Raw genomic sequence first — 25,123 nt, 5'->3', positions numbered from 1 at the left:
CCCGCGCCCTTGCTCTAGGATAGTTCTGTTTGAACATCACCTTTGCCCAATTACTGGTCTTACAGGCTCAAGTGAGGGCAGCCAACTAGGCCGTGCTGTGTATCCACTCGGATTCTTACATCGTCCTAGCTTACTCTCATTTCACTTGCCTTTGGTCTAAAAGTGCTTCTTAAAGTTTAACGTTTGATCTGGGACCTTTTTAAAAAATTTTTTTAAATTTGTAAGTAATCTCTATGCCCAAGGTGCAGTTTGAACTCACGACCCAGAGTCGAATGCTCTACCAGCTGAGCAAGCCAGGTGCTCCCATCTGGGACCTTCTTAATAGGCTGATTAGATCTCCCCCATTCAGGAAGTTTGGGGTAGAAGCCTGAGATCTGCATTTAACAAGCTCTCCTGTCATGCTGATGCTTCTGGTCCCTAGACTGTTTTCTGTAGTAAACCTCTAAAATTTATTCATCACTTGGAAAACAGCTGAATCACACCACCCTCCTTTTACTCTTCTAAAGCCCAAGATAGATGATGCCCATTTTAGAAATGGGCAACAGGCTAAGAAATGTTAAGGGATGCCACACAGCAACAACACTAAAGTGAAAGGAAGAGCCAGGCTTCTAGACCATTCTTTCTCAAGTAATAAACCCTGTTTTTTTTTTTTTTTTTCAACAACCCCCAGATCAAGAGTTGCATGCTCTATGGACTGAGCCAGCCCAGAGCCCCTAAAAAATTTTTTTTCTAAAAAAGATTTTATCTATTTATTAGAGAGAGAGAGAGAGAGAGAAAGAGCACACAAATGGGGGGGGGGCGGGAGTTACAGGCAGAGGGAGCAGACTCCCTGCTGAGCAGGAAGCTGGATGCCAGGCTTGATCCCAGGACCCTGGGACCAGGACCCGAGCGGAAGGCAGATGCCCAACCAACCGAGACACCCAGACATTCAGTAAAAATTTTAAAGGCAAAACAAAAGTCCCACTTGTCTAATGATATGTCACATGATCCCTTATCTTTACTAGTAGTACGGGTAATATTTGGCCACCCCTCCCACAAAAATGCTCTGGTCCAATTCTTTATCAGAGGGTTCTCAAGCTTGAGCGGTCACCAGAATCACCTAGAGAGCTTGTCAAAACCTTGCTAGGTCCAGCCCTGAGTTCTGATTCAGTAGGTCTAGTGTGGAGTCCAGTAATTTGCATTTCTAACAAGGTTCCAGTGATGTGGATGCTTCTGGCTCAGGGACCACAACTGAACAACCGCCGTAGGAATAAATGGATGGAAGCTAGGGAGAAGGGTAAGATGCATTTCCTTTATTTTGTACTGTTATTCTCTCCACCCGACACGGGGCTGGAACTCTGCAAGCCTGAGATCGAGTCCGCTGCTCCACGCATTGAGCCAGCCAGGCGCCCCCTGGAGAAATGTTTTCTTGAACAACTACAGCTTACACCTGTTTTCTCAAAGTTAATACTCCAACTACCTGCATAAAAATGCTTGAAATTCCCCACCCGCCAAATGCTTCAAATTCCCACATCCAGGCCCCACCCCAGACCAATTAAGGCAGTATCTCTAAGGAATGACTTAGGCATCAGTACTTGCCACTAAAAACAGCCCAGGCTCCCCCCCACCCCCCCAGGCCACAGGTATGCCTGAGCCATAGGCCGGGCAGGAGGTGGAGCACAGGAGCAGCCTCGGGATGACAGCCTCCTCCCTTTACCCTCTTGTGCCCTTCAAATATCAGGACTGCGCTACAGGCAGCATCCCTGACTGTAGGAAATGGTTAATGTGTTTTGATGAGATGATGTCTCTACATACTCTCTTCCTCAGGCTAACAGAGCCACATATATTTCAGAAATTTGACAGAAAGTCTGCTTAAAGTAGATTAAAAACCAGTTACCTGAATGTTGAAATAAACCTCATTATGAGCAAAGAGCTGAACTTCATTATCTAACCAAAAGGAATATAATCAGAAACATGATACTGAGTGTAATGCTCACCCTGATAGGGGAAAAAAACATTACAATTAAGGAATCAGATTATAAAAACTTCCTCTTTAATCAAGGCTTTTTAACATGGAACAGATTTCTTGAATAAAATGAAAAGTTTCCAATACATTGAAACAAACCACCGTACATACAACACCTGGCAGGAAACAAAACAAAACAGCAAGTTTACACAATCCCTGTAACAGCCATAGCTGCCTTCTCAGATGCTTCCTCCATCTACCAAGTGTGTTCTGCTGGGTACAGAGCTCAAGCATGGTTTCTGGGGTAACACTCAGCTGAGGCTGCAGCCCGAAGAGCGCTCATCTGGCTGGGCCATGGTGCTGTTGGCTCTGCTCAAGCAAAGCAGTCAGCAGCACAAACAGTGTACTGAACATCCTTTAAATATCAAAGTGAGAAACAAGAAGGCAACATAATGATGTCATCAGGAAGATGTTAGCAAGCGAGAACAGCTGTGTCAAGCTCGAGGCTGGACAGGGTGGCCAGCTTCATTTCTTCGGCTTCTTGGGCAGTGGCCGCCGGAACAGCAAGATGTGAGGTTCTGGAAGAGTGAATGACATCGAAGAGACACACTCGCCCTGGGCTCTGCACTTCCCAGATATCACCCGCTCAGATCTTTATGACTAAATTAAGATTTAAGCATACGGCCTTAGAAGCAGAGCCAGAAGCTGGGCCTGTCCGCCAAGCGGAGAACTGTTAGTGTCAGTTCCTTTGTTGTGTCTCTACAGCCCCAGGGATCCTGTATTAGCTTTGCCTGGCAGCTTGGGGTCTGGTGTCTTATCAAGGCATATGCTTTCCTTGGCATGTTTGGAACACATCTGAGAGTTCGCTTTCTGATGGAGAATGATGCAGGGGACACAATAGCTATGAGGGTATATGTGGCCTTAAGACAAAAAAGGGTACACTCGGACTGAACTAGAGATTAAAAGAGGTTTTTCAGGGACAGGCTGTCTCTGAACTTCCCAGATACTTTCCTTTTATTTTTGGTCACTCCAGTTTTTCTAGATGGCTGGTGAGGAGCCAATAAAGCACCCTTACCATCCCCCCCCATTTCTCTGGGTTATACGATCTCATCATTCCGTGTTCCCCTCAGGGAAGGAGCCCTCCCTCCATGGTTACATTCAAACATCATACCAACCTGGTTCGTGGATCATGTAATGGACCCATCCCTGACTTTGCTGAACGCCAAGATTCCGCCATTCCGATTCAGACATCAGGTGGGTTTTAGGGACCAGCTTGGCGATATCCTTGGGCAACATAACATGCCTATTAACAGAAACATGGAAAGATGGGGGGAATTCACATCAGTACTGGGTGCAGTCTGTTAGACAAGAGCTTGCATACAAAGCTGAGAGGATAGAAAAGAAAAAATTGGTTTCTGATGGTAGGGAGTTTATATAATCTTATTGTGGGGTAGAGGCAACTAGAAATAAAGGCCAATTATGTAAATCCTCACCAAAGCATGTTAAAAAGCACACATTGATGAATAACTCAAGTGAGGGAGCACCTGTTTTCCTGCCTTCCTGGAGCTCAGTCTGCTGATTACCGTAGAATGATAGAAGGGCAGCCCCACGGGACACACAGTGTTAATAATTAAAAGTAGTTTTGAAAAGGATTGGTTTGTGGAAGAAGGGCCTCTTGTGGAGCACCCTGTGGAAGAGCCATCACAAAGGATGAAATGTAAGTGTCTTACCCTCTAAAATCTACCCTTGATTTCATTTTCCTAACTTTGAAGAGAGTTGCCGTGACACTTCTTTTGGGAAACCCCGTGTTCTCCTAACCAAGGATAAGTCTCCTTTCATGGCAAAAAATTATTACTCTGACATGAATTGGGCTTATCCAGATAAACTCCATCATACTCAGTGAAAATATACTAGATGCTCTCCGTACTAGTAGCGGAGATCCTTTGCAAAGGCATAATTCTAATCTAAATACGTGAAGTGAGCGGCCATTCCGACAAGGCCCTGGCACAGGGACTGTCTTCAGTACCTAATCAGATCAGACTGACAACGCCACCAACAAACCCTGGCAACAGCCACCCCTGTCTTAAACCAAGACAGCATCGCCAGGACTTACAACTTCCAGGGCGATGAAGCTAGCCCTGCAAAGGGGTGATAAGCACGGAGTTTAGTTAGCGAGTTCAGACGTGGCTAAGAAAGCTAACCCGCCCACGGTCCAGTATGGGTCAGCACACACCGAGTCCCCGGAAAGCCCGGAGCCAGTCGGCTGGAAAAGAAACCCAAGCCTGGCAAGTCTCCATTCTATGTTCTTCATGGTGGAAGACGAGACACCAACTAGGCAGTCCGTGTAAGCGTCGCACTGAATGCCTGGAACGCCGGCTCGAGCAGTATTGCTCGTCCCCGATCTTCCGGCCTGGAATCGCGGCGCTGCATCTGTCAGACGCAATCCCGCAGCGAGTGCTACTTCCCCACACCGGTCCCTGTCCCAGCACAGCACCACCGCCTCCTCCCGAAACCCGGCAGGCTCTGCTCCGACTCTCTGGGTCGGGAGAGGCAGGGACCATGCGCAGTGCTCACGCTCCGGGGCAGCTCCTGAGCCCGCGGCACCCCGGCGCCGGGTCTAAGACATCGCAGGTGCATCCAGAAGGGGCATCTAGCAGGCCCCCTCCCCAACAAGCCGCACGCCCAAGCCCCCCGTGCCCGGGGAAGCTCAAAGAACGCTCCAGAACCCCGCCAGGGTGGAGGGGGTCAGCCTTGAACTCTAGCCACACCCCTCCTCTCGCTCCACAGCTCAGGGCCGACTTCGAGTTCGCCGCCGCCAGGCCCTCGCGCATGCGCCCTGCTCTTCCCGCGACCGTCCCCGCCCGCGTCCCGTGAGTCTCTCGCGCATGCGTCGGTCCTATCGCTTCAGCCCCGGTGACTAACTCCTTTTGCCCTCACTTGTCAAAGTTCACGACCTCATTATGGCCCCCACGCCGGCACTAACCGGTACTCGAACTCCTCGTCGTCGTATTTGTCCGAATAGTAAATCTGTTTGTGCGACATGATCGATCAGTCTGAGGACCGTCAGGCCCGCGCCGCCAACCTCCAAACAACTCCCAGCAGCACGCGCTCCCACCCACTTTGGCCTCGCTTTCAAACACGCCGCCCGCGCTTCCTATTGGTCCCATTGGTTTAAGGTGGGACAACTCCACCTTCAAGCCTCGGATTGGCTTAGATTTGCTTCTCCTCGAGTCCTTATTGGAGTATACTTCTTACGTTCGTCAAGAACGAGCGTAGGTAAAAAGTACGCCTCTAATTGGCTATCCCTGCCCCCGTGCGCGTTCTCGCGCTGCCATTGGCTGACTCGGGAAAAAGTGGGACGGCTGAAGGAGGGACGCTGAGGTAGAGGGTCAGGGGTTAGTGAGGCCGGAAGTGAGTGCAATAAAGTTTCTTCAGGGAGGCCAGGCCGGGGAGAAAGTTGGAACGGCGACCTAAGGAGACAGTGGCGTGATCCGGAACCAAATCGAGCCGCGGTGCGGTGCGGAGACTCCATGAGGCCCTGGTGAGTTGGTCTTCTCCCTCTCTTTAGGTGACCCATTCCTCCACCCCGGAACCCCTCTCCCAGGACCCTACTTCCGGTCCTTATTCGTAAGTCCCGCCCCCTGAGACCCCCTCCCCGGAAGTCCCACCCCCATCTTCAGGGGGCTCCCCGAACCCCGACTTCTTTTCTGTTTATTGTCCACGACCCCACCCTGCCGCCCAGCTTTCCTGGAAGTCCCACCCCCGGACATGCTTCCAGGCCTTACTGCAAGAAACCTGACGGTAGTTCTTCCAATTCCCCGAGACCCCGCCTCCTGGCGACGGGTCCATCAAAAAGACTATCTCCCAGAAGGCCAGAGCCCCGCCCCTCGGCGGACGGGCCGGGCGCGGGAGGCCACGCCTCCCCAGGGGCCCCGCCCGAGGCCCCGCCCCTTCCCTGACCACGTCGGGCCGTCCGGGAGCCTCGCCTCCTGGAAGTCCCCGGTGCACGCGACTTAGGGGCCACGCCCCCTCGGGAGCGTTCCGAGTGGGACCCGGGTCCCCTCCTCAGAAGCGCTGTCTTGGGTCCCGAAACCCCTTGCAGACAGAGTTCCCTTTTCTCGTTTGGGCCTCGGCCCAGCTCTCCCAAGCGCTTCTGCTCCGGCAGGTGGGAAGGCCAAGTGCTCCGCCCGGTTCTGAGCAGTGCGAGGTCCGAAGCAGCCCTCTGTCTCCCCCTGCCCCCTGCTAAGGGTGGGCCCGCTGGAAGGGGGCTGGACTTGGGGTTTGGCGCGAGAGGGGGAGAGAGGCTTGCCCCTGGGTTCCCAGGCCCGGAGTTTCTCTGCCTAGGACCGACTCCGCCCCAGAGACAGCTGTAGGTCTCACACCTGCACCTCGGGAGCTGGTAGGGCCATGGGTTTGTTGGCGTGTGACCTGCGGGTGCGACAGGAGCGAAAGTTCTCTGCTGCCAGAAAACGGTGGCTTGGCGTGGGTGGAGGGGATAGTGACCTTTTTGCTGTTTGATTTTTTTTTTTTTTTTGGAAGGAACTCCCCAGCCTCCACCGTTTCTTTGGCTCTTCCCCTCCCCCTAACCAGCGTTCTTGTCTGGGCATTCCTCCTGGTCCCGCTCGCCCAGCCTTCCCTTCTGGAAACATTCCTGAGGCTTTCGCCATTTCCTGCTACTTGCCTCCTCCTCCCTGCTGGGCCGAGAAGCCAGGAGCAGCTTCTCCCCCACACCCAGCCACCCCGACTTCCCAGTAGGCAATCTTCTTTCCTATGCAAATTTAAAGAGCCGACTTCCTCTTTCTCTCCTTCCAAACGCCCACACCTGTTGGTTGTTCCCTGCTCAGGATTGTGCGGGCTCCCGCAGGAGGAGGACGTCCTGGCCTGTGTGTGTGTGTGGGGGGGGGGGGGGTGCCAAGCCAGGGCAGAACTGCCTCCTTGATCTCTCTAGGCCTGAGCGCAGAAGGCCTGAGGAAATGGAGTGACTGAGACCAGGGAAATGAGTTTAGCACAGTATCGAGCACCATTTAAGCGTTAGTATTATTAATCGCTATAGTTTGCATCTTTGTATCTTCTGAAGTTTAAGAATAGGTAATACCAAGGTGAGCGTGGGGTAGTATGTATCTTCTACTACTTCTTGTTTGGTGACTTTGCCGGTTCCTCCACCAGAGCCATGTCTGGGAGCCGTGTGTGGAAGGCACGGGCTGTAGCTGTTACTGTGTCCAGCGCGTCCCTGGCACCCCTGGCACAGACTTGGCCTCTGCTCTCTTTATCCCTACATGGCCTGTAGCCCCCACTTCTCTTGGAGAACTGTTTCACTCTCTCACCTCCTCCAGCCGGAATCTGCCCCTGGTGTTGGGGGGCACTGTGCTCCGTGGTGGACACCTGTACCTTCCCTAGTCACCACTGCCGGGGGGGGGGGGTATGAACCTGCCTGGCAGGTCAGAGAGCTGCCACCTATCCGCCTAGCCGCCCTTGACAGCTGGGTTTGCTGACTAGGTCTGTGGAAGGGGGCACAAAAGAGTGCTTGGCTGGGGACCGCTGCTCCTTGCGGTAGAGCTCCTTGCGGTAGGGCTCCATCAGCCTGTCCTCTACCCCAGCTCCTGCCTGGTGACTCTTGGGTATGCCATCCAAGTTGGACTTTGTTCCCCTTACTTCTCCAGCTTTGCTCTTCCTCTTGGCCCCTCTCTGTGTCCACTGGGACCATGTCCCTCAGGACAACGTCCATCCTTTCCCCTTTTCTTAACCTCCTGTCCACAGCTGTGGTAGCAGAGGGTGCTAATGGCCCAGGCTCCCTGGGGCCGCCACCCCACTGTGTGGTAGTGCTGGGGGGGGGGCGCTGGCCTGGAGGAGGGGGACATTTGAGTGTTCCACCGGGACAGGAAGGGAAGTGCTGAGCTCAGGGATCCCCTCCCTTTTCCACCCCCAGCTCCCTCTGTTTCCTCTCTCATTCCCCCTACCCTCCCGCAGCTTCCTGCTCCCTTTGGCCTGCCCATGTCCTGTGTGGATTGATCCAGACCTCCTCTTATTTCCCTCCTTTCTTTCTCATTTCTACATCCTTCCCTCCCACCCCCACTTTACTCCTCCCCAGATTACTGGTGGTTTGTCTGGGGGCGGGGGCGGGGGTGGCAAGGAGAGCTCTATCCCTGCCCGAGTTCTAGGCTGGGGCTGTGGTGGGGGCTTAGCCCCTTAGAGCCTGTGAGTCAGCACTGTCCTCGGGATTGGTCTCTGGCCTTAGCTCTCCGCCCCTGGGGAGGAGCCAGGCAGCTCTGGGTCCAGCCTGTTCTCTTCTCTGCCAGAGAAGAGGCTCCACGCTGGGCGGGGATGGGGCCCAAAACTCTCTGGGTCTGAGCTGGGGGCGCTGGCGCCACTTGTCCCTCTCCTTCCCCAGGATCCTTGAGATCCCTGGGCCCTAGAGGTCCGGTCAGACTAAGGGCCTGGGGATGCCCCCTGCCTGGCCCCCTTGCCCTGACTGGCAGGGGGGCCAGGCTGGGCAGCAGCCTCCCTCTCACTGCCGCCATGGATCTCCTGCCCCCCAAGCCCAAGTACAACCCACTTCGGAATGAGTCTCTGTCATCGCTGGAGGAGGGGGCTTCAGGGTCCACCCCACCGGAGGAGCTGCCTTCCCCATCAGCTTCGTCCCTGGGGCCCATCCTGCCACCTCTGCCTGGGGATGATAGTCCCACTACCCTGTGCTCCTTCTTCCCCCGGATGAGCAACCTGAAGCTGGCCAACCCAGCCGGGGGGCGCCCGGGGCCAAAGGGGGAGCCAGGAAGGGCAGCGGAGGATGGGGAGGGGATCGTAGGGGCGGCCATGCCAGACTCAGGCCCCCTGCCCCTCCTCCAGGACATGAACAAGCTGAGTGGAGGCGGCGGGCGCAGGACTCGGGTGGAAGGGGGCCAGCTGGGGGGCGAGGAGTGGACCCGCCACGGGAGCTTTGTCAATAAGCCCACGCGGGGCTGGCTGCATCCCAACGACAAAGTCATGGGACCAGGGGTTTCCTACCTGGTTCGGGTGAGTGAACATCCTCCCATTCCACCCTCCCTCCTCCCTCCCAGACCCCTCCGGTTCCTTTGCTCTTTCCAGCTTTACTGGAGCGTCTTGTTTTCTGCTCTTCCCAGCACCTCCCTTGGTTTCAGGGTCCTGTTTCTCATACCTTTCTTGCTCTGCCTGCACCCCATCCTTCTTGTGACTCCCCCATCCTGCCATGCTTAGCACAAAGCCCAGCACGTTGCAGCCCCTTAGTAAGTGTTGGAATGAGTGAATCTTGATTGTGTTCTCCAGCCTCCTCCCTCTGGGGATGTCACTCCACTCCCACCCCTGCTCCCTCCCACCCCCAGTGTCCGTCACTGCCCTCCACATTCTCTTCCCAGATGCCCGAGGCCCTCCTAGCTTGCCCTTTCCTCTGCTCCTCATTTCCTGTGGTCTTGCACATTGAAGGGTGTAGCCGCAGGCAGCGGGCAAAACTTCTTTGCCTTTACTCTTCCTTTACGGAGCTCGGAGCTCGTAGGGAAAAGGCCCAGGGCTCTTTGTGAAGGGGTGGGGGGAGGCGGCTGACTTGTTCCCCTCCATCCCTCCCTCAGTACATGGGCTGTGTGGAGGTCCTGCAGTCAATGCGTGCCTTGGACTTCAACACCCGCACCCAGGTCACCAGGTTAGTGGGGAGGGGGCAGGTGGGGGGAGTCCAGGATTGGTGAGTGGAGCAGGGGAGTGGGCCTTGGTTGCTTGCTAGCCATGGGTTATCTTTAGGTAAAGGGGATTGAGAGAAAGTTAGGGGAGTGAGTTGAAGTCTGAGTGAAAAGAAGCACCTCTGGTCTGGATCCTTCTTACTTATGAGTCCTGTGAGTGATGGGGGAGGTGGCAGAGCCAGCTGGTAGCTGGAGCCTGAGTATAAAATGGGGTGGATGGAAGGTTGCTGCTGCCTTTGGGAAGGGAATGGGACATTTGGTAGCTGGAAGGGGGTGGGGCCAGACCCACTGAGGCCCTAACCCAATCAGCCAGGAAGTGGCCTCTCCGTGTCATCAAATATTAAAGGCCCTTAATTCAATCCACCACGACAAAGAGCCTGGAGTGCCCCTGGAGTCTGGCCTGGTCTTCCCCTCCCCCTGCCCTGTGGCAGCCCCAGCTGGGTGGGAGGCAGGCTCTGGGTCTGAGGACCCCTCTCTCCCCAGGGAGGCCATCAGTCTGGTGTGTGAGGCTGTGCCCGGTGCCAAGGGGGCAACAAGGAGGAGAAAGGTACCTGGGGCTGATGGGGCTGATGGGGCTGATGGGGCTGGGGGTGCTGGTGGGAAATGAAAGGGAGCAGGGGGAAGATAAGCATGGGACCTGTGGGGAGAAGGTCAAAAGGCGGAAGGTGGAGGATTCGTGGTGTGGGGAACCCCCCGCTTCTGAGACCCTTGGGCCCTTCCCTAGCCCTGTAGCCGCCCGCTCAGTTCCATCCTGGGGAGGAGTAACCTGAAATTTGCCGGGATGCCCATCACTCTCACCGTCTCCACCAGCAGCCTCAACCTCATGGCCGCAGACTGCAAACAGGTTGGTGGCGTTGGGCGAGGGGGCCAGAAACGCTGCTGGGAGGGCTGAGCAGGGACTTGGTTCCTGGGCCAGGAGCTAAGACAGGAAGGAAGGAAGAGCTTTAGGGGGACCTGGGCTAAGAAGCCAAAAGGGTGGGACTGACACTGCAGGGCTCTGGGAGGGGGCTGGGGGTACCCACGTGTGTGCCCACGTGTGGGCCCTGAGGCTGCCTGACCCATGTCGTTCCCTTCCTTCTCTGTCCCCTGCCCTAACCCTCAGATCATCGCCAACCACCACATGCAGTCTATCTCGTTTGCGTCCGGTGGGGACCCGGTGAGTTGGGGAACAGGGCAGTGGGGGGAGAGTAGGGGCCTCACCAGTTGGAAAAGAGGGTGTGCTGGGATCGAAGTGGTGTCTGGAAAGGCCTGGGTTGTGCAGGGGTCAGGGGTGAGGTGGGCTGTAAAACTGAGCTAAGGGGCTGCTTCTGACCCTGCCCACTCCAGGACACAGCCGAGTACGTCGCCTATGTTGCCAAAGACCCGGTGAATCAGAGAGGTGAGGCGTGGTGGGGAGCGCTGGGTGGGGCCGGCTGTCCGTGAGGCAGGTGAGCAGGACCTGGGGAGCTAAGCAGGGGCTCCTGCCGGAAAGACAAGGGCCCCTGGTTGCGCCTCCTCCCAGCAGTCTGCCTCAGGGCTCATGGGCCGCCTCTGCTGTGCCCCCAGCCTGTCACATCCTGGAGTGTCCCGAAGGGCTCGCTCAGGATGTCATTAGCACCATCGGCCAGGCCTTCGAGTTGCGCTTCAAACAATACCTCAGGAACCCGCCCAAGCTGGTCACCCCTCACGACAGGTGAGCAGGTGCAGGGGGTGTGGGGCCGCTCCTGGGCGCTGGCCCAAACTGAGAAGGCAGGTCTGCTCCACTGCCCACACTCGAGCTCCGAGAGGGTCGGGGGTTGGGGGGATAACCTGTGTGCCTGTTTCCCACTTCCTGCCATTCTTATGTTTCCTGGAGCCATCGGGAAAGTCTGGCCAGGCCCTGCTGCAGCCCTGCTCTTCCTCTCGCGTGCCAGGCCACCGCGCTGCCGGCCTATCTCTCTTGCCCATTTCTCCATCCTTAGTTTTTCATTTTCCTGCCCGTAGGAGCCACCAAGAGTCTGGGTGAGGGAGGATGTCTTTTTCCTGAGATCTCTGCCTTTCTTTACCACCTTAGGGCCATTAGCTGTTGAGTATTTAGAGAAGATTAAAATATTCTGGAGCAGATACCTTCTTTCTACCTTGTGCTTTCCCTCCCTCTTGGGAGATAGCATGATACTCGAGGGCGCGAACTCTAAAGTCAAATCTGATGTTACAGCCCAGCTCTACCACCCTTTAATTGTGAAACCACAGGCCAGTTTCTCTGCCTCTGACCCTCATCTCTCATCTCTGTCACTGGAGAAGGAAGTAATAGCTATCTTGCAGGGCTGTCGGGAGGATGGACCGACTGTGTATAGAAAACAGCCAGCCTCAGGCCCACCCTGCAGGAAGTACCCAGCCCATGGCCACTGTCTGTGCCCTCCCACCCTCCCTCCTGTCCCTCTCAGGATGGCCGGTTTTGATGGCTCAGCTTGGGATGAGGAGGAGGAAGAGCCACCTGACCACCAGTACTATAATGATTTCCCGGGGAAGGAACCCCCTCTTGGGGGAGTGGTGGACATGAGGCTTCGGGAAGGAGCCCCCCTGGGGGCTGCTCGGTCCACTCCACCTGGTGTCCAGACCCCCAGCCACCTGGGAGCAACGCTGGTAAGTTACTTGGATGGAGGTGGGCTGGGCCTGGGTTGGGAGTGGCCGGTTTGGGCTTCTGGTCTCATCTTATTTTTGTCCTTGCAGCCTGTGGGGCAGCCTGTCGGGGGAGACCCAGAAATTCGCAAACAGATGCCACCTCCACCACCCTGCCCAGGTGTGAAGGGAGCTGGGAGGGGAGAGTCGGGGATGCAGGAGGCAGGGCTGGGGTCACCGTGACGCCTCCCTTTCCTCAGCAGGTAAAGAGCTCTTTGATGATCCTTCCTATGTCAACGTCCAGAACCTAGACAAGGCCCGGCAAGCAGGGGGTGGGGCTGGGCCCCCCAATCCTGCCATCAATGGCAGCGCGCCCAGAGACCTCTTTGACATGAGTGAGTGTGCCTCTCTCTTTTTCTGCATTTCCATCTTCCCACTCGGTTCCTCCTCTTCTGCCCTGCTCTCTCCTTCCTGGCCTCCCCTTCCTGAAGGTCTGGGTCCTGGCCTGTGTTGTGCCAGTTGCCTCTCTCAGCCTTCTCTCTGAACCCCCAGAGCCCTTCGAAGATGCCCTTCGGGTGCCTCCACCTACCCAGGCCGTGGCCATGGCTGAGCAGCTCCGAGGGGAGCCCTGGTTCCACGGGAAGCTGAGCCGGCGGGAGGCTGAAGCACTGCTGCAGCTCAACGGGGACTTCCTGGTGCGGGAGAGCACGACCACGCCGGGCCAGTACGTGCTCACCGGCTTGCAGAGTGGGCAGCCCAAGCACCTGCTGCTGGTGGACCCTGAGGGCGTGGTGAGTGTAGCAGGGGTGTGTGTTGGGCGGGGTGGGGGGTGGCAGAAAGGGCGGTGCAGCACGTTCCTGTGTAGCCATGCATCTCCCCTCGCTGCCCCCGCTTTCCCTGCTTGCCATGTGCATATGGGCACCCTTACCGGCAGGATGGCATCCTTCCCTTCTCACACCCCTGAGCCTGAGCTCTGTTCCTTTCAGTCCTCAGTTCCCCAGCCCTGATTTGCATCTGAGCTAGGAGGTGTTCAACTTGCCTGAGCCCCTCTTTTGACAAACGAGGAAACCATCCTGGAGAGGTGGTGATGCCCAGCATGGGACAGTTAGAGTCTAGAAACCCCAAGTCTCCTTTTGCAAGAGGAGCCAGGGGCCTCCCCAGCATCTCCAGACTCAGGGCTTAGCCCGGCGTCCTGTCACCTATTTGCATTGCCCCACTGTCCCTAACTTTGGTCTCCTTTCTACAGCAATCCCAGCCTCCCTTCCCCATCTTTTTCGTAGTATGTGTTCTCCTCTGAGACATGCCACCTTCCAGGTCAGAAGAGTAGATGTCCCCCAGCTTCACAGTTTCTGGGGCTAATGTCCTCTCTGCCCACTCTCAGAGCTAGCTGTGGATTACCTTTCTAGAGAAGCCTCAGTGATCCGGACGACAGCGCTCCCAGTCCTTTTCCCCTTCCTCAACCCCCTTGAATATTCCCATTTCTGCAGTCTTGGGGCAGAGGTCTTACTTGACTCCTCACCTGAATTAACCCCTTCCTTCCCACTCCTCAGGTTCGGACAAAGGATCACCGCTTTGAGAGTGTCAGCCACCTCATCAGCTACCATGTGGACAATCACTTGCCCATCATCTCTGCAGGCAGTGAACTATGTCTACAGCAGCCCGTTGAGCGGAAGCTGTGATCCATCTCAGTGCTTTCTCCCCGAAGGGGCCCGCCCACCCCTTCCACCCTATTCCTTGATTCTCAGGACCTCATTTGGGAGTGTTCTGGGGGCTTGGCCTTGTGTTGGAGCCAGGGATAGTGTGGACATGGCTCAGCATCCAGCTGAATGAGAGGGTTTGTCAGAAGCCTGGGGTAGAATCCTGTTTCTCCCCGAACTTTACCAAAGTATTACTGTACAGAGTGGCTCCCTTCCCTGGGCCTTTCCTGTGCCAATCTGATACCCCCTTCCCCAAGAAGGTGGGTGCTGGAGGCCTAGGCAGCGTGCCTCCTTGAAGTGAGAAAGGCCTAATGGGGCAATCACCTTTCCAGGGAAGGGGGAATGAATCACACCTTTCGTCTACCCCTGGGCTCAGGGTACCCCCGACTCCTCTCAACAACCCTCCCTCCCAGTGGTTAAACTTTGTGCCTTTGACCATCTCCTAGGTCTGAAGATATTTTATGCAAAGAGTTTTGAGCCCCTGAGGTCGAGGGTGGGGGTGCTGACACCTTCTTGGCTTCTGGGACCCTGTCCTCTCCTTGCTCAGCATCCCCTCCAGTTTAGGTTGGGAGAACAGAGGCAGGAATGGCAGCTGTCCCCTTTCCCCGGGGATAGGCAACCCTTAGAGATTGCCTCAGAGCCCCCCTTCCTGGCCAATGGGGAGACGGACCCCTCCCTTGCTCAGTGCCTCCTGGCCAGGAGGTGCCCCTCACCCAAGGGGTCTGTATATACATTTCATAAGTCGTTCCGTTCCCCCCCCCATGTTGCATGCATCTTATACTCTACAGCCAAAGCATAGCCCTTGGTCCTGCAGCCTCTACCCCTGCCTCCTCCTGCTGGGGTGGGGGGCGGTGACTGGGTTCCGGCTTCCTGAACTTTTAACTCTCCCAGGTGGATTTGTGGAGGCAGGAAGGGGGACATGGAGGCGAAAGCAGTAGACAATCCCCAAATACCATCTGTAGATTTGGGAAGGCATTTATTTTTATTTTATATGCATATGTTTTAGGGCTGTAGGTTTATTTTCCTTATTTGTTTTCCATGGCTTGAGCACAAAATGACAATAATTACGTGTACACATCACCTCTGACTTGTCGAAGCCCTTTTACAATGATTGGCATTTTCTCCTCCCAGCCTTTGAGGCAGTTGGGCCGACAGCATTCTCTTTTCTGCCAGAGACCTGGGGCTCTGAGCCGCAGATCCTGAGCTAGGACTGGAAGGAGGAGGTGGGAGGCCCCAGGGCTGTGACGGGCCCTGGTAGAGGCCGCCTGCGCCACCTCGCCAGCCCGGAGCCCGTCCTGCCGCTGCGAGTTTAGGTCTCCGTCCTGGCCTTTTCGTTTCGTTGGGGTGTCTCCACGGGTCTCACTTATACCAAAGGGAAATCCTCTTCATTAAAGTCCCTATTTCTTGTACCTCGGCCTCGTAGTCCCTGTCGCTGCCCGTACTCGACCGCGGCGCCGGTCCCGTGGAGGGGGCCGGTGGGGGGGCGGCCCCTCCCGCACGGACGTGTCCCCGCATCCAGCCCCGCCCCGGGCCGCGCCGCGCACCCCCTCGGCTGCCCGGTGGTCCGGCCCAGGCCCCGCCCCCTCGCCGCGCGGTGGTGGTGACCGCGCCGACTTCCGCTTCCGGTTGCCGCTGCCGCCGCTGCCGCTGCCGCTGCTGCTGCTGTGGCCGCGGGCAGGCGGCTGGCGCTCCGCTCGCCGCCTGGCCTGGCCGCTCCTCGCGGGCGCCCTGACTCCCCTCCCGGCGATGGTGCCGCCCGAGGGCGCGTCCGGTCCCCGCCGCCGCTGACCCCGGCCCCCCCGCCCCATGGCCGCCTCGGCGCCGCCCCCACCGGACAAGCTGGAGGGAGGTGGCGGCCCCGCACCGCCCCCTGCGCCGCCCGGCACCGGGAGGAAGCAGGGCAAGGCCGGTGAGAGCGCCGAGGGGCTGGGCCCGCCGAGCTCTCGGGGGACCGCGGCGGGGGGGAGCTGGCGGGCGGGGGGCAGATGGGGGTTCCGGGGGCCCGAAGGGAGGTTCGGGCGGGAGGGGCGGGGGTCGGGGGTCGCAGATGGAGGACCCCGGGTTTGGGAGACACCCGGATCGCCGGAGCCCCTGGGGAGTCGGGGGGGGGGAGGTCTCTGGTTTAAGAGAAGAGGCGGCCGAGAGTGTGGTCGTTGTGGTCGTGCAGCGCGTCTCGTAAGGCACCTTTGTTCGTATTTGTGAAGTCAACGGGCAAGCGCTCGTCCAAGTTAGGAGAGCTCCTCCGGGCGCGCCCGGGAGGCTGGAGGTGGGGGCAGCCTCAGGGAAACGTGTTTGTGTGCCGCGCTTCCAGGTCTGCAGATGAAGAGCCCGGAGAAGAAGCGAAGGAAGTCAAACACTCAGGTGAGTGCTGCTTGCCGGTGGGGTCGTTCCTGGCCCCCACTGCCGTGTGTGTGTGTATCTTGCCTCAGGTACAGCGGGCAGAGAAAGCTAGCGTTTCCCTCCTAACAAATGTGTGGGGGTGAGCCGTGGGACACCCAAACCTTATCCCGATTTGATGCTGTCTGGTTCCCTCCTGGGAGATGACAGCTACTGTTTACTGAGGTTTTTTTCTAATGACTTCTCCGGCACTCTGTGCTAATGGTGCTTTAACAGTTTTGGGAGAGAGGCATTATTCCTGTTTTACAGATGAGGAATCTGAGGCTTTAAAAAGCGGAATACCTGCTCGGGGGTCTTGAGTTTCTTCAGAGACAGACCTAGGATTTCGGCACAGTTCTGCCTGCTTTCTCCACCCTCTGTTTCTCTGTTACCGTCTGAGGTCTGTCTCTGTGTCCGAGCTGGCTGTTAGGAGCCCGAGTCCAGAACACGTTCTGTGTTTCTGCTGCTCTCCTGGTTTTTAGCTCTTTCCATCCTTGACTCTCTGTCCCTCATTTGTTCCCCACTAGGGCCCTGCATATTCACATCTGACGGAGTTTGCACCACCCCCGACTCCCATGGTGGATCACCTGGTTGCATCCAACCCTTTTGAGGATGACTTCGGAGCCCCTAAGGTGGGGGGTGCAGCCCCTCCATTCCTTGGCAGTCCTGTCCCCTTTGGAGGCTTCCGGGTACAGGGGGGCATGGCAGGCCAGGTACCCCCAGGCTACGGCACTGCAGGTGGAGGGGGCGCTCAGCCTCTTCGTCGACAGCCGCCCCCTTTCCCTCCCAACCCTATGGGCCCTGCTTTCAACATGCCCCCCCAGGGCCCTGGCTACCCACCTGCAGGCAACATGAACTTTCCTAGCCAACCCTTCAACCAGCCTTTGGGTCAGAACTTCAGTCCTCCTGGTGGGCAGATGATGCCAGGCCCAGTGGGGGGATTTGGCCCCATGATCTCACCCACCATGGGACAACCTCCCAGAGGGGAGCTGGGTCCCCCTTCTCTCCCCCAACGCTTTGCCCAGCCAGGAGCACCTTTTGGCCCTTCTCCTCTCCAGAGACCTGGTCAGGGGCTCCCCAGCCTGCCCCCCAACACAAGTCCCTTCCCTGGCCCAGACCCTGGCTTTCCTGGCCCTGGTGGTGAGGATGGGGGAAAGCCCTTGAATCCTCCTGCCCCCACTGCTTTTCCCCAGGAGCCTCACTCAGGCTCCCCAGCTGCTGCTGTTAACGGGAATCAGCCCAGTTTCCCCCCAAACAGCAGTGGGCGGGGTGGGGGGACTCCGGACGCCAACAGCTTGGCACCCCCCAGCAAGGCGGGTGGGGGCTCGGGGCCTCAGCCTCCCCCAGGCCTGGTGTACCCATGTGGCGCCTGTCGCAGTGAGGTGAACGATGACCAGGACGCCATCCTGTGTGAGGCCTCCTGCCAGAAGTGGTTCCACCGTGAGTGCACGGGCATGACGGAGAGCGCATACGGGCTGCTGACCACCGAGGCCTCTGCTGTCTGGGCCTGTGATCTCTGCCTCAAGACCAAGGAGATCCAGTCTGTGTACATCCGTGAGGGTGTGGGGCAGCTGGTGGCTGCTAATGATGGGTGACGCCGGCCAGGGGGATGGTTTCCAAGTCTGGCTCTTGGTCCTTGTTTCCACTGGCTTCCCATCCCCCTGGGGCAGAAACACAGTGGCTCCTGGGGGCGGAGAAGGAACTGAGGTGGGCAGGCGGAAGAGCCTGGATTGCTCACTTTTCTGGAAACTTAGATGTACACGTTGAGATCGACAGATCCAGGGAACCAAAGCCCTGCCGAGCATTGTGGTGGCTCCAGTCCCCGAAAGGCCGAGGGGTGTGGCTGCAAGAGAAGAGAGGCTGGAGGAAGATCTGGAGGGCAGGGGTCTCCTCCGTGCAGATGATGGATACCGCAGCACCCGTGCCTGACGCGCCTAGCTAGCCCCACAGCTGCAGCCTTAGTGTTTGGAGTGACGTGTTAAAGGGTTCTGGCCAGAGGAGTTGGGGTCCCATCCCTGCAGTAGCCTTTTCATGGGCTTTAGGAGACAGCTTTAGGGAATAAATGGGGAATTTTCCTTTTTCTCACCCTCTTCCCTCATCCCAAGACCTACCCAAGTCCTACCCCCTCAGAGAACCAAATAGCTTGAAGGGAGAGCTCTTGGCTGGGGCACTTTCTCGGTGATTGGGGCTTCAAGACCGTGGGTAAGAGATGCTGTCCGGACATGTGTCCCTCATACCAAAGCCACTGGCCCTTTCTCAGCCTCTCTTGGGCTTTTCTCCTAATGACCATATTTTTGCCAAAAATTGGGATATGCGGTCTGGCAGACCGGGATATTTGAAGTTCAGACTGTCCTGGAGTGTGGACTCTGCTTGAACGGCCCTCCGCGCCTTGCCCATTGTTGCGCGGTCCTGCCCGCACTGGTCTAGAGCTTTTGGGATCTGTATTCCTCTGCCTCCCTGGCTCGATTGAAGGAAAGCTTGGAAAGGCACAGAACCCTTATACCTCATCTCCTGATAGAAGGATCCCTGTCCCAGCCCGTGGGTAAGGGAGGCAGTGGGACGGTCATTGCTGTGGTCCTGAGATGCAGTCCAGAGTCTGGGTCTGTTTTGCTTCTCTTTCCCTGCCTTTCTGTCTTCTTGGGCCCAGTGATCTAGCGGTTACTCCTCTCAGCCAGAGGCCTGCACTGGGCTTCATGTGTTCATATGTTATTTTTTAGGCACTGCCTGCCAGAGATGGGCTGGGGGCCTGGTAGGAACCCTGCACTGCAGCTCAAGCACACATTCCTCAGTGGGGTGGGTAAGGCAGGCACAGGTGTGGCCCAGAGAGGAGCTAGTGGTCCTTGGTCCCCTGCCCCCTTCTCTTGGGACCCTAGGCTGTGAAGACTTAGCAAATGTACCCGCAGAATGTGTTTGTCTGCCCAGGTGGGGCAGCCGCTTTGAGGCTGTGGGAAAGAAGGGAGGGGTTTCTGGGCTTCTCTCTTCCAGCCCGGGGTGGGGTGGGGACCCCCGAGCTTTGTGTTGTGTTTGTGGTTCTGTTGATCCTTTTTTATCTGTTGCTATTTTTGTGATGTCTTCCTCCCCAATCCCCGTCTCTGCCTTTTGTAAGTGGCTCCTGGGGGAGGGGGCCTGCTCAATCCTTCTCTCCCTCTCACTCCACTACTTTTTGGAAGAAAAGGGGGGGTGGTGGCAGAGATGTGGTGGTTGGGGGTCTTTTGTACGGTTGGATTAATAAAAGGACTTGAAAACCCAGACAAGGACTCCTGCTGATCTGCGCACAAAGGTTGGAATGAGCCTCTCACCGGTGGGAAGGATGCTCGAGGGGCGAGGATATGTATGTGCCCCAGGGCTCCTGGCAGCGGGACTGGCAGAGATTCGGGCCCCTGAGCTGATCCTGGTACTAGTCGAGGAGCCCAGGGAGGCCCGGGTGCGCCAAATCCCCGCCCCCCTCCTCCCGTCCCTGCTGTGAGAACGCGTTTCCTTTCTGGGCACATTCCTGGGCCAGGCCTGCAGCCAGGGCCTCGGGGACAAACGCTGTTAGTGCTTCTGGGTTTAGCGCCCCTTCCCCACATCCCCATTGTGGGCGTTAGCGGTCAAGTGTAGTGGGAAGGGGCTGCCCTTGGTCTAGCAGATTTCATTTGGGGACGCTTCCCAGACCCCCACAGCCTCCTCTTTTAGAAGCGTAGCAGTGGCATCCTTTGCACCGGAGCTGGGTGAGAACGGCAGGAGAGCTATTTCCAACCAGCGGCTGACCGTGTCCCCTCCCCCATCCTGCAGCTGTGTCTGCCTGTCCTACGGTCGACCTTGCCCCTTGGCCCTGCTGTCTCGGGAGGTGCGCCCCTCTCCCTTTCAGTTGGGTCTTCCCTCTAGAAACTGTCTAGACGCCGGGGGAGGAGGGGAGGTCGCCCCAAATGCAGTTTGCTGCGAGCCCAGTCCGCCCCGGGGACGTGGGCCGGGGTTCGGGCCGGTGCAGGTCCTCCTCGCCAGCCCTGCTTCTCAACGCCAGCTCTTATTGGCCGAAAGTTTCCGCCCCCTCAGGGAAGTTGACCTTCCATTGGCCAGTCCCAGTCACGTGAGCTTCCCTCCCTCCCTGCGGGACCGTAAACCCGCGGCGGCAGCAACAGGTCGGCCGAAGACCGAAGACGCGCTCAGGTGAGGCCCTTCGGGGCGGGGGCCCCCCGGACCCCCCGCGGGACCGGGGCGCGCAGCCGGGCGTGCGCTCCGCCGGGGACCCGGGCGCTGCGCGTCGCTGCTGGGCCGGGGCGGGGGGGGGGGGCGCCCTGGGCGGCCGTCCTCGAGACGGGAACCGGCGCGGGTGCCGCGGGCGGGGGCTCCTCTGCTCTGGAGGTTTGGGGAGCCACTCGGAGGGGCTGAGTTTCGCCAGTCAGAGGGGGAGAGCTCCCCCTTTAGCTGTCTTTTAGAAATAGCAGAAGTGCCGACAAGCCCGAAAGTGTGTTTTTGTTGGATCCTGCCTGGGTGGGGAGGGGGTGGAGGCGGAGAGGTCGGCGAGAAAGAGATCTGGAAACAGCGCGGGGAGGGGTGGAGGTTAGACCGAGGAAGGAACTTCCTAATAAGGCAAAGAGATGCTGGCGGGGGAGAACGGGGCTAGCTTGTGGAGTCTCGGGTGAACTCAGCCGCGAGAGAGAGGTAGCCGAGTTCGGGACCCTGAGGGCAGGGGTTCCAGACTGTCTCCTTTTGGGTCTTGTTGACCCAGATACCGTAGCTGGTTTCCATGGAGACGGTGGGTCTGACATCACCCGGGTTGCCATGGTGCCTGGTTCTGGAGGACCGGAGCAGGCGGTACACAGCCAGGGATAAACAGGGACTGCAGCCCAGGCTGCTGCCACTTCCTTCCTGCCACCACCTGTTAGCAGTCACACGCAGCGGCTGGGGACGGGGAGACAATGACAGCCCAGTGTGTGTGTGTGGGGGGCGGCCGCTAGCCCAGTGTGTATGGGGCGGGGGCGGCCGCTCAGGGGATGCTGGCAGAAGCTGGCCAGGGCGTCCTGTGGGTGCTGCTAGTGCCAGGGAGGCATGGGTGTTGGGGAAGACACCGTGAGCTGTCCTTCCCAGCCGTGGATCTCGAAGGGCCACAGGTCATTAGGGCCCCGTGCAGGAGGACTTGCACCAGCTCAAACAGAAGGGGGCCGCGTGGGGGTGTCATACTGCCATACTTCTTCCCAAGCCTCCCTTCCCTTCCTGGGGTGTGCTTACCGAGCCCTTTCCACTTGCCGCCCTTTTGGCCCCTCAGGAAACAGTCACTTATCATCCGAAGGACCACAGTCCAAGACTTGAGGGGATGGCTCATCTCCCCCTTGCCTAACCCTAACCCTAACCCCGATCCTGCCGAGTCAGAGTGGATCAGTGAGGGGCAGGCCCACAGCCGTGCTGTCTGCTGCTTTGCAAACTGTGACGTCTTTATAACAGAGTTGTCATGAAAGCCTTTCCCCATGGCCTTCACGTTCCCCGAGATGAAACTCTGCGGACTGCAGAGAAGGGAAACAGGGTTTAGAGTGGAGCGTCCACATGACAAGGAGTTTTACTAAGGGCACGTTCGGATGGAGCTAAGCTCTGCCTGTTCTCCTCAGGCCTGGCTGCACACGGGGACTGTCTGGGAGGGTTTAAAAAAGACCCAGGCCTGAGCCTGACCCTGAGACCAGTTGAATCAGACTCCAAGGGAATTCTCGTGTGCGGCCAGTGCTGGGGATCCCTGAACCAGACCGTGTAAAGGGCTGGTGCTGGCTGGGAGGGTGGGCAGGAGTCCTGTCTTCTGGTCCCTGGCTGGGGAGGTGGTGATGGTGGAAGAGCCTGGGGTGGTTACTTTCCTCGCTCCTCTCCTCAGCTGCTCATCCTCGGCAAAGTCGAGTTAGCCAACCTGTATGGCCTTCATCTTCCCTGACTCTAATCTGAGGGCCTGGCCTGGTTGGCCCCCAGAGCCTTTCCAGCCCCGTGCTTTGACCTTTTGGGGTCAGCCCAGTCTCCCAAGGCCCCTTTGGTCCCTGGGAGGGGTACACTGCCCTGTGGCTGTTGGCAGGTTTTGCTTTTGCAAGGCTGCTACTGCCCAGAACAGTTGAGGTGGTAGGGCTAGAGGGTTGGTTTTGGAAGCTGCCACCTGGCCCTGGGGACCCAGCCAAGGCTGCTCTCTGCATCCTGCCTTTGCTGAAGGGAACTGGGGTTCTGAAGAGCGCTTTTCTCCGCAGGCGGCAGCGACGGCAGCTTCAGGGTCCTCAGCAGCTATGGCTTCCTGCCCAGACTCTGACAACAGCTGGGTGCTTGCCGGCTCGGAGGTAGGGACAGCAGGCCTGGGAACCCCCGGAAGAGAGGTCCCTGCAGGCCTGGGCTGCTCCTGGGTCTGTGCCCTTCCTTGGTGCCTACGGTCACCTGCATCACCTCCTGCCGGCTGCTAGGGGAGCTCCATGGGCAGGAGGAGGGAGATCAGGCCCCAGGAGTCAGGTGGCGGGACTTGGACTGGGTCTTGAAAGAAGGGTACCATGGGGTCACCTGCAAGAAGTAGGGGACTGGCGTGAGCAGGGGGTCTGGGGCAACAACAGGAAAGCCATTCTGAGGGAGACTGAGGCAGTCCACGGGATGAGGTGGCGAAGTGGGCTAGACTGTGTTGGAATGAAGCCGGGACGGAGCCTGGGAACCCCCAAAGACCCAGGCAGGCGGGCGTCTTCCTGAGGGGGACTCACAGAAGGGCTTTGGGTGGAAGCGACTCAGGACAGACATTGCCCTGGCACAGGGCCAGCCACCCTGTGGGTGGGGTGAACAGGGGAGCATTTTGAAGGTCCTGGGGTGTAGCTGGTGGTTGGCAGGGCAGGAAGCCAGTGAACTCCGGTGTCCCCAAAGCCACTGAGAAGGGAGGAGGGGGTCATCAAGGGCCCTGAGCCCTTGCAACTTGGTGTGTTAGCACTGCTGGGAGGGGAGGAGGGGAGGGGTGGGAGTGAGGAAGCTGGCCTCGGGGAGGTGCTGGGGGGGGCACAGGGCCTGGGGCACAAGGGCAGAGGAGAGGGACAGACACTCTCTTCCAGAGCCCTGGCCTCCTGTGGGGGCCTTTGCTGACTGCTGGACATTTTACCTCTCTGTCCTCCCCTGTAAAAAGGGGGTCGTGATCCCTGGCTTATAGGGGTGGCCACGAGAGAAATTGGAAATTGCAAAGAACATACTCAGGTGGAGAATGATTCTTGGAGGGGTGGCAGGAGCCCTGGACGGGGGAGCAGGTGGCCGGCCTGCCGAGGAGGGATGCGCAGGGAGGGAGAGCCTGGGCGGGGCTGGGGTGAGTTGTGTTCGGCCAGCGGCTGCCAGGAGAGGGGCATGTGGGGCAGGGGGAGAGGCTGGGAAAAGCCTGGGAGATGCAGGTGAGGAGGGCGGCCCGTGGTGTGGACAGCCACAGGGAAGCAGAGGGGGACGTGCCGTTGACCCTTAGGCACCCGGGGGCTTCGTCCTCTTGCTGTCCAGGCAGTCGCCAGGTTTCATTGGTGGGGGTGGGGAGACCCAGGCTTCAGCCGGCTTCTGTTGGGGGGGTGAGGATGGGGGCACCAGGTTTGTGTGTCATATAGTGTCTCGGTCCAGTGGCACTTTTTCACTGAACAGAAACAGCCCCGGAAGGTTCTGCACAGCAGCAAGTGAGATTAGGGAACGGCCCAACCCCACGTCCAGCCGACGCCCGCCACCCACCTTGCCTCAGCTCACCACTGCGTGTAGTAGATTTTTGTGAGATGTGGGTGGGGGTCGCCGAGCCGTGCGGCGGGGCCCGGGGACCCCAGCAGAGCCCCCCGTGCCCCTGGACTCGTCCTGCTGTGCTCCCTCTGCAGCAGCCTTCTGCCTGCACCCCTTCCCCCAGAGCCTGCCCGTGGAGACCCTGGGCCCGGAATCCACGGTGGACGCAGAACTGGAGAGTGCTCCCCAGGCCCTCGGGAGCCCCTCCAAGACAGCTGTGGGAGAGTTAGCTGGGGCTGAGGACGGAGGAGGTAACAGGGCTGCGGGGGGTGGGGGCCCATTTCCTCCGGGAAAGGGGGTTTGGTCCGTCGTATTTCCTGGGTTGGTCGTGGTCTAAACCCTTCCTGCCGCGTCCTGTCCTGGTGTTTTCCTGCCGGTCCGGCCTGGTAGGGCCTGCAGGAGCCAGAGGGCTGTGTGGAAAGGTCAGTGGTGTTTTTCCTGGGTCTTCCTTCCTCCACAGAGACCGTCTTCCAGGGCGAAAGCGCCCAGTCTGGTCCCATTCTGCCAGAGAAGACTGAGGCTGAGGTGAGGACCCTCAGTGGCTGGGGGAGGGCAGCAGGGAGGGGCCTGGAGTGCTCATGGCCGTGTCTGCTCAGGATGACCTGGAAGGCAATGGCTGTGCTGGGGGGCCCCTTGGCCCGGGAGACACACTGGTCCAGGGAGACTCGGACGAGGCCTCCGTGGCGGCAGGCCTGGGGCCGGACACAGAGGACCCGGAGGATCAGAGCCCCCCAGGTAGCCTGCCTTCATCGCCCAGCGCAGGTGAGATGCGCCCCTCTTTATTCTCCTTCTGGAAGGAACGGGGGCCGAGTGCTCGCTGCCGAGCATGGCTCTGGTCCAGGCCCTAGGCCTTAGCGGCTTCATGGTCCCCTCACGCTGCGTCAGTGAGTCCTCACCACTAGTCCTGAGATCCCTGAGGCTCAGAGAGGTTACGAGATGTGACCAAGGCCACGTCGCTGGTAAGCGGCAGGGCCTGGGTCTGCTGGACTCTCTCCCCTCTGCTGCGGGGCTGCCTCTCCTCGTGCGTCTAGATTCAGCTGTCGTCTCGAGTCCCCGTCATGTGTCCGCTGGCCCAGGAGACATGTGTCCGCTGGCCCAGGAGACGAGGGAGGGGGGTGCTGCCCGCC

The 25,123-nt window shown here is 58.4% G+C and overlaps 4 protein-coding genes and 1 long non-coding RNA gene across 8 annotated transcripts in view; 4 read left to right on the top strand and 1 right to left on the bottom strand.

The window, feature by feature from the left end:
• LOC103668385 overlaps positions 1 to 3,161 on the top strand; it is a 3,442-nt gene extending 281 nt beyond the window's left edge. Inside the window, exons 2-3 of the long non-coding RNA XR_570007.1 lie at positions 1,192 to 1,276; positions 3,076 to 3,161. This is a non-coding gene — a long non-coding RNA (uncharacterized LOC103668385). The remainder of the gene's footprint in view (positions 1 to 1,191; positions 1,277 to 3,075) is intronic.
• Positions 2,011 to 5,087, bottom strand: CKS1B (CDC28 protein kinase regulatory subunit 1B). The gene is made up of 3 exons (XM_008696598.2): positions 4,929 to 5,087; positions 3,121 to 3,248; positions 2,011 to 2,523 (listed from the first exon to the last, which is right to left on the bottom strand). The coding sequence occupies exons 1-3, from the start codon at positions 4,985 to 4,987 to the stop codon at positions 2,471 to 2,473; spliced, it is 240 nt and encodes a 79-aa protein (XP_008694820.1). The 5' UTR covers positions 4,988 to 5,087; the 3' UTR covers positions 2,011 to 2,470.
• Positions 5,088 to 5,330: 243 nt separating this feature from the next.
• Positions 5,331 to 15,313, top strand: SHC1 (SHC adaptor protein 1). Of its 3 annotated transcripts, XM_040635734.1 has the most exons (13): positions 5,331 to 5,486; positions 8,789 to 8,956; positions 9,526 to 9,596; positions 10,114 to 10,177; positions 10,355 to 10,474; positions 10,733 to 10,786; positions 10,957 to 11,008; positions 11,176 to 11,302; positions 12,033 to 12,231; positions 12,319 to 12,388; positions 12,468 to 12,602; positions 12,760 to 12,998; positions 13,758 to 15,313. In XM_040635734.1, the coding sequence occupies exons 2-13, from the start codon at positions 8,792 to 8,794 to the stop codon at positions 13,884 to 13,886; spliced, it is 1,425 nt and encodes a 474-aa protein (XP_040491668.1). In that variant the 5' UTR covers positions 5,331 to 5,486; positions 8,789 to 8,791; the 3' UTR covers positions 13,887 to 15,313. The 3 variants fall into 3 exon arrangements, with proteins under 3 accessions (XP_040491668.1, XP_008694819.2, XP_040491667.1); XM_008696597.2 differs by lacking the exon at positions 5,331 to 5,486 and having other exon boundaries at positions 8,447 to 8,956; positions 12,471 to 12,602; XM_040635733.1 differs by lacking the exon at positions 5,331 to 5,486 and having other exon boundaries at positions 8,447 to 8,956.
• Positions 15,314 to 15,675: 362 nt separating this feature from the next.
• On the top strand, positions 15,676 to 19,529 carry PYGO2 (pygopus family PHD finger 2). Its single transcript, XM_040635732.1, has 3 exons — positions 15,676 to 15,813; positions 16,216 to 16,265; positions 16,808 to 19,529. Exons 1-3 carry the CDS (start codon positions 15,711 to 15,713, stop codon positions 17,873 to 17,875), a joined length of 1,221 nt encoding a protein of 406 aa, XP_040491666.1. The 5' UTR covers positions 15,676 to 15,710; the 3' UTR covers positions 17,876 to 19,529.
• Positions 19,530 to 20,343: 814 nt separating this feature from the next.
• Positions 20,344 to 25,123, top strand: part of PBXIP1 (PBX homeobox interacting protein 1) — a 10,888-nt gene continuing 6,108 nt past the window's right edge. For both annotated transcript variants that reach the window (XM_040635729.1, XM_040635728.1), the window contains exons 1-5: positions 20,344 to 20,429; positions 22,478 to 22,564; positions 24,121 to 24,247; positions 24,457 to 24,521; positions 24,593 to 24,758. In XM_040635729.1, coding sequence (XP_040491663.1) covers positions 22,514 to 22,564; positions 24,121 to 24,247; positions 24,457 to 24,521; positions 24,593 to 24,758 — 409 coding nt within the window. In that variant the 5' untranslated portion in view covers positions 20,344 to 20,429; positions 22,478 to 22,513. The remainder of the gene's footprint in view (positions 20,430 to 22,477; positions 22,565 to 24,120; positions 24,248 to 24,456; positions 24,522 to 24,592; positions 24,759 to 25,123) is intronic.

Source organism: Ursus maritimus, unplaced genomic scaffold (assembly GCF_017311325.1).
Source record: "Ursus maritimus isolate PB19 unplaced genomic scaffold, ASM1731132v1 scaffold_2, whole genome shotgun sequence".
Lineage (NCBI taxonomy): Eukaryota > Metazoa > Chordata > Mammalia > Carnivora > Ursidae > Ursus > Ursus maritimus.
Note: the sequence above shows the minus strand (reverse complement) of the source record. Positions and strands in the feature narration are given on the sequence as shown.

Coding starts and splice junctions, on each gene's coding strand:
- CKS1B (XM_008696598.2), bottom strand. CDS start 4,987: ATGTCGCACAAACAGATTTACTATTCGGACAAATACGACGACGAGGAG. Junction 3,249..4,928: donor GACGAGGAGTTCGAGTACCG/GTTAGTGCCGGC, acceptor TTCTGTTAATAG/GCATGTTATGTTGCCCAAGG. Junction 2,524..3,120: donor TTACATGATCCACGAACCAG/GTTGGTATGATG, acceptor TCACTCTTCCAG/AACCTCACATCTTGCTGTTC.
- PYGO2 (XM_040635732.1), top strand. CDS start 15,711: ATGGCCGCCTCGGCGCCGCCCCCACCGGACAAGCTGGAGGGAGGTGGC. Junction 15,814..16,215: donor GAGGAAGCAGGGCAAGGCCG/GTGAGAGCGCCG, acceptor CCGCGCTTCCAG/GTCTGCAGATGAAGAGCCCG. Junction 16,266..16,807: donor GAAGGAAGTCAAACACTCAG/GTGAGTGCTGCT, acceptor GTTCCCCACTAG/GGCCCTGCATATTCACATCT.
- SHC1 (XM_040635733.1), top strand. CDS start 8,462: ATGGATCTCCTGCCCCCCAAGCCCAAGTACAACCCACTTCGGAATGAG. Junction 10,475..10,732: donor TGGCCGCAGACTGCAAACAG/GTTGGTGGCGTT, acceptor CCTAACCCTCAG/ATCATCGCCAACCACCACAT. Junction 12,603..12,759: donor CAGAGACCTCTTTGACATGA/GTGAGTGTGCCT, acceptor CTGAACCCCCAG/AGCCCTTCGAAGATGCCCTT.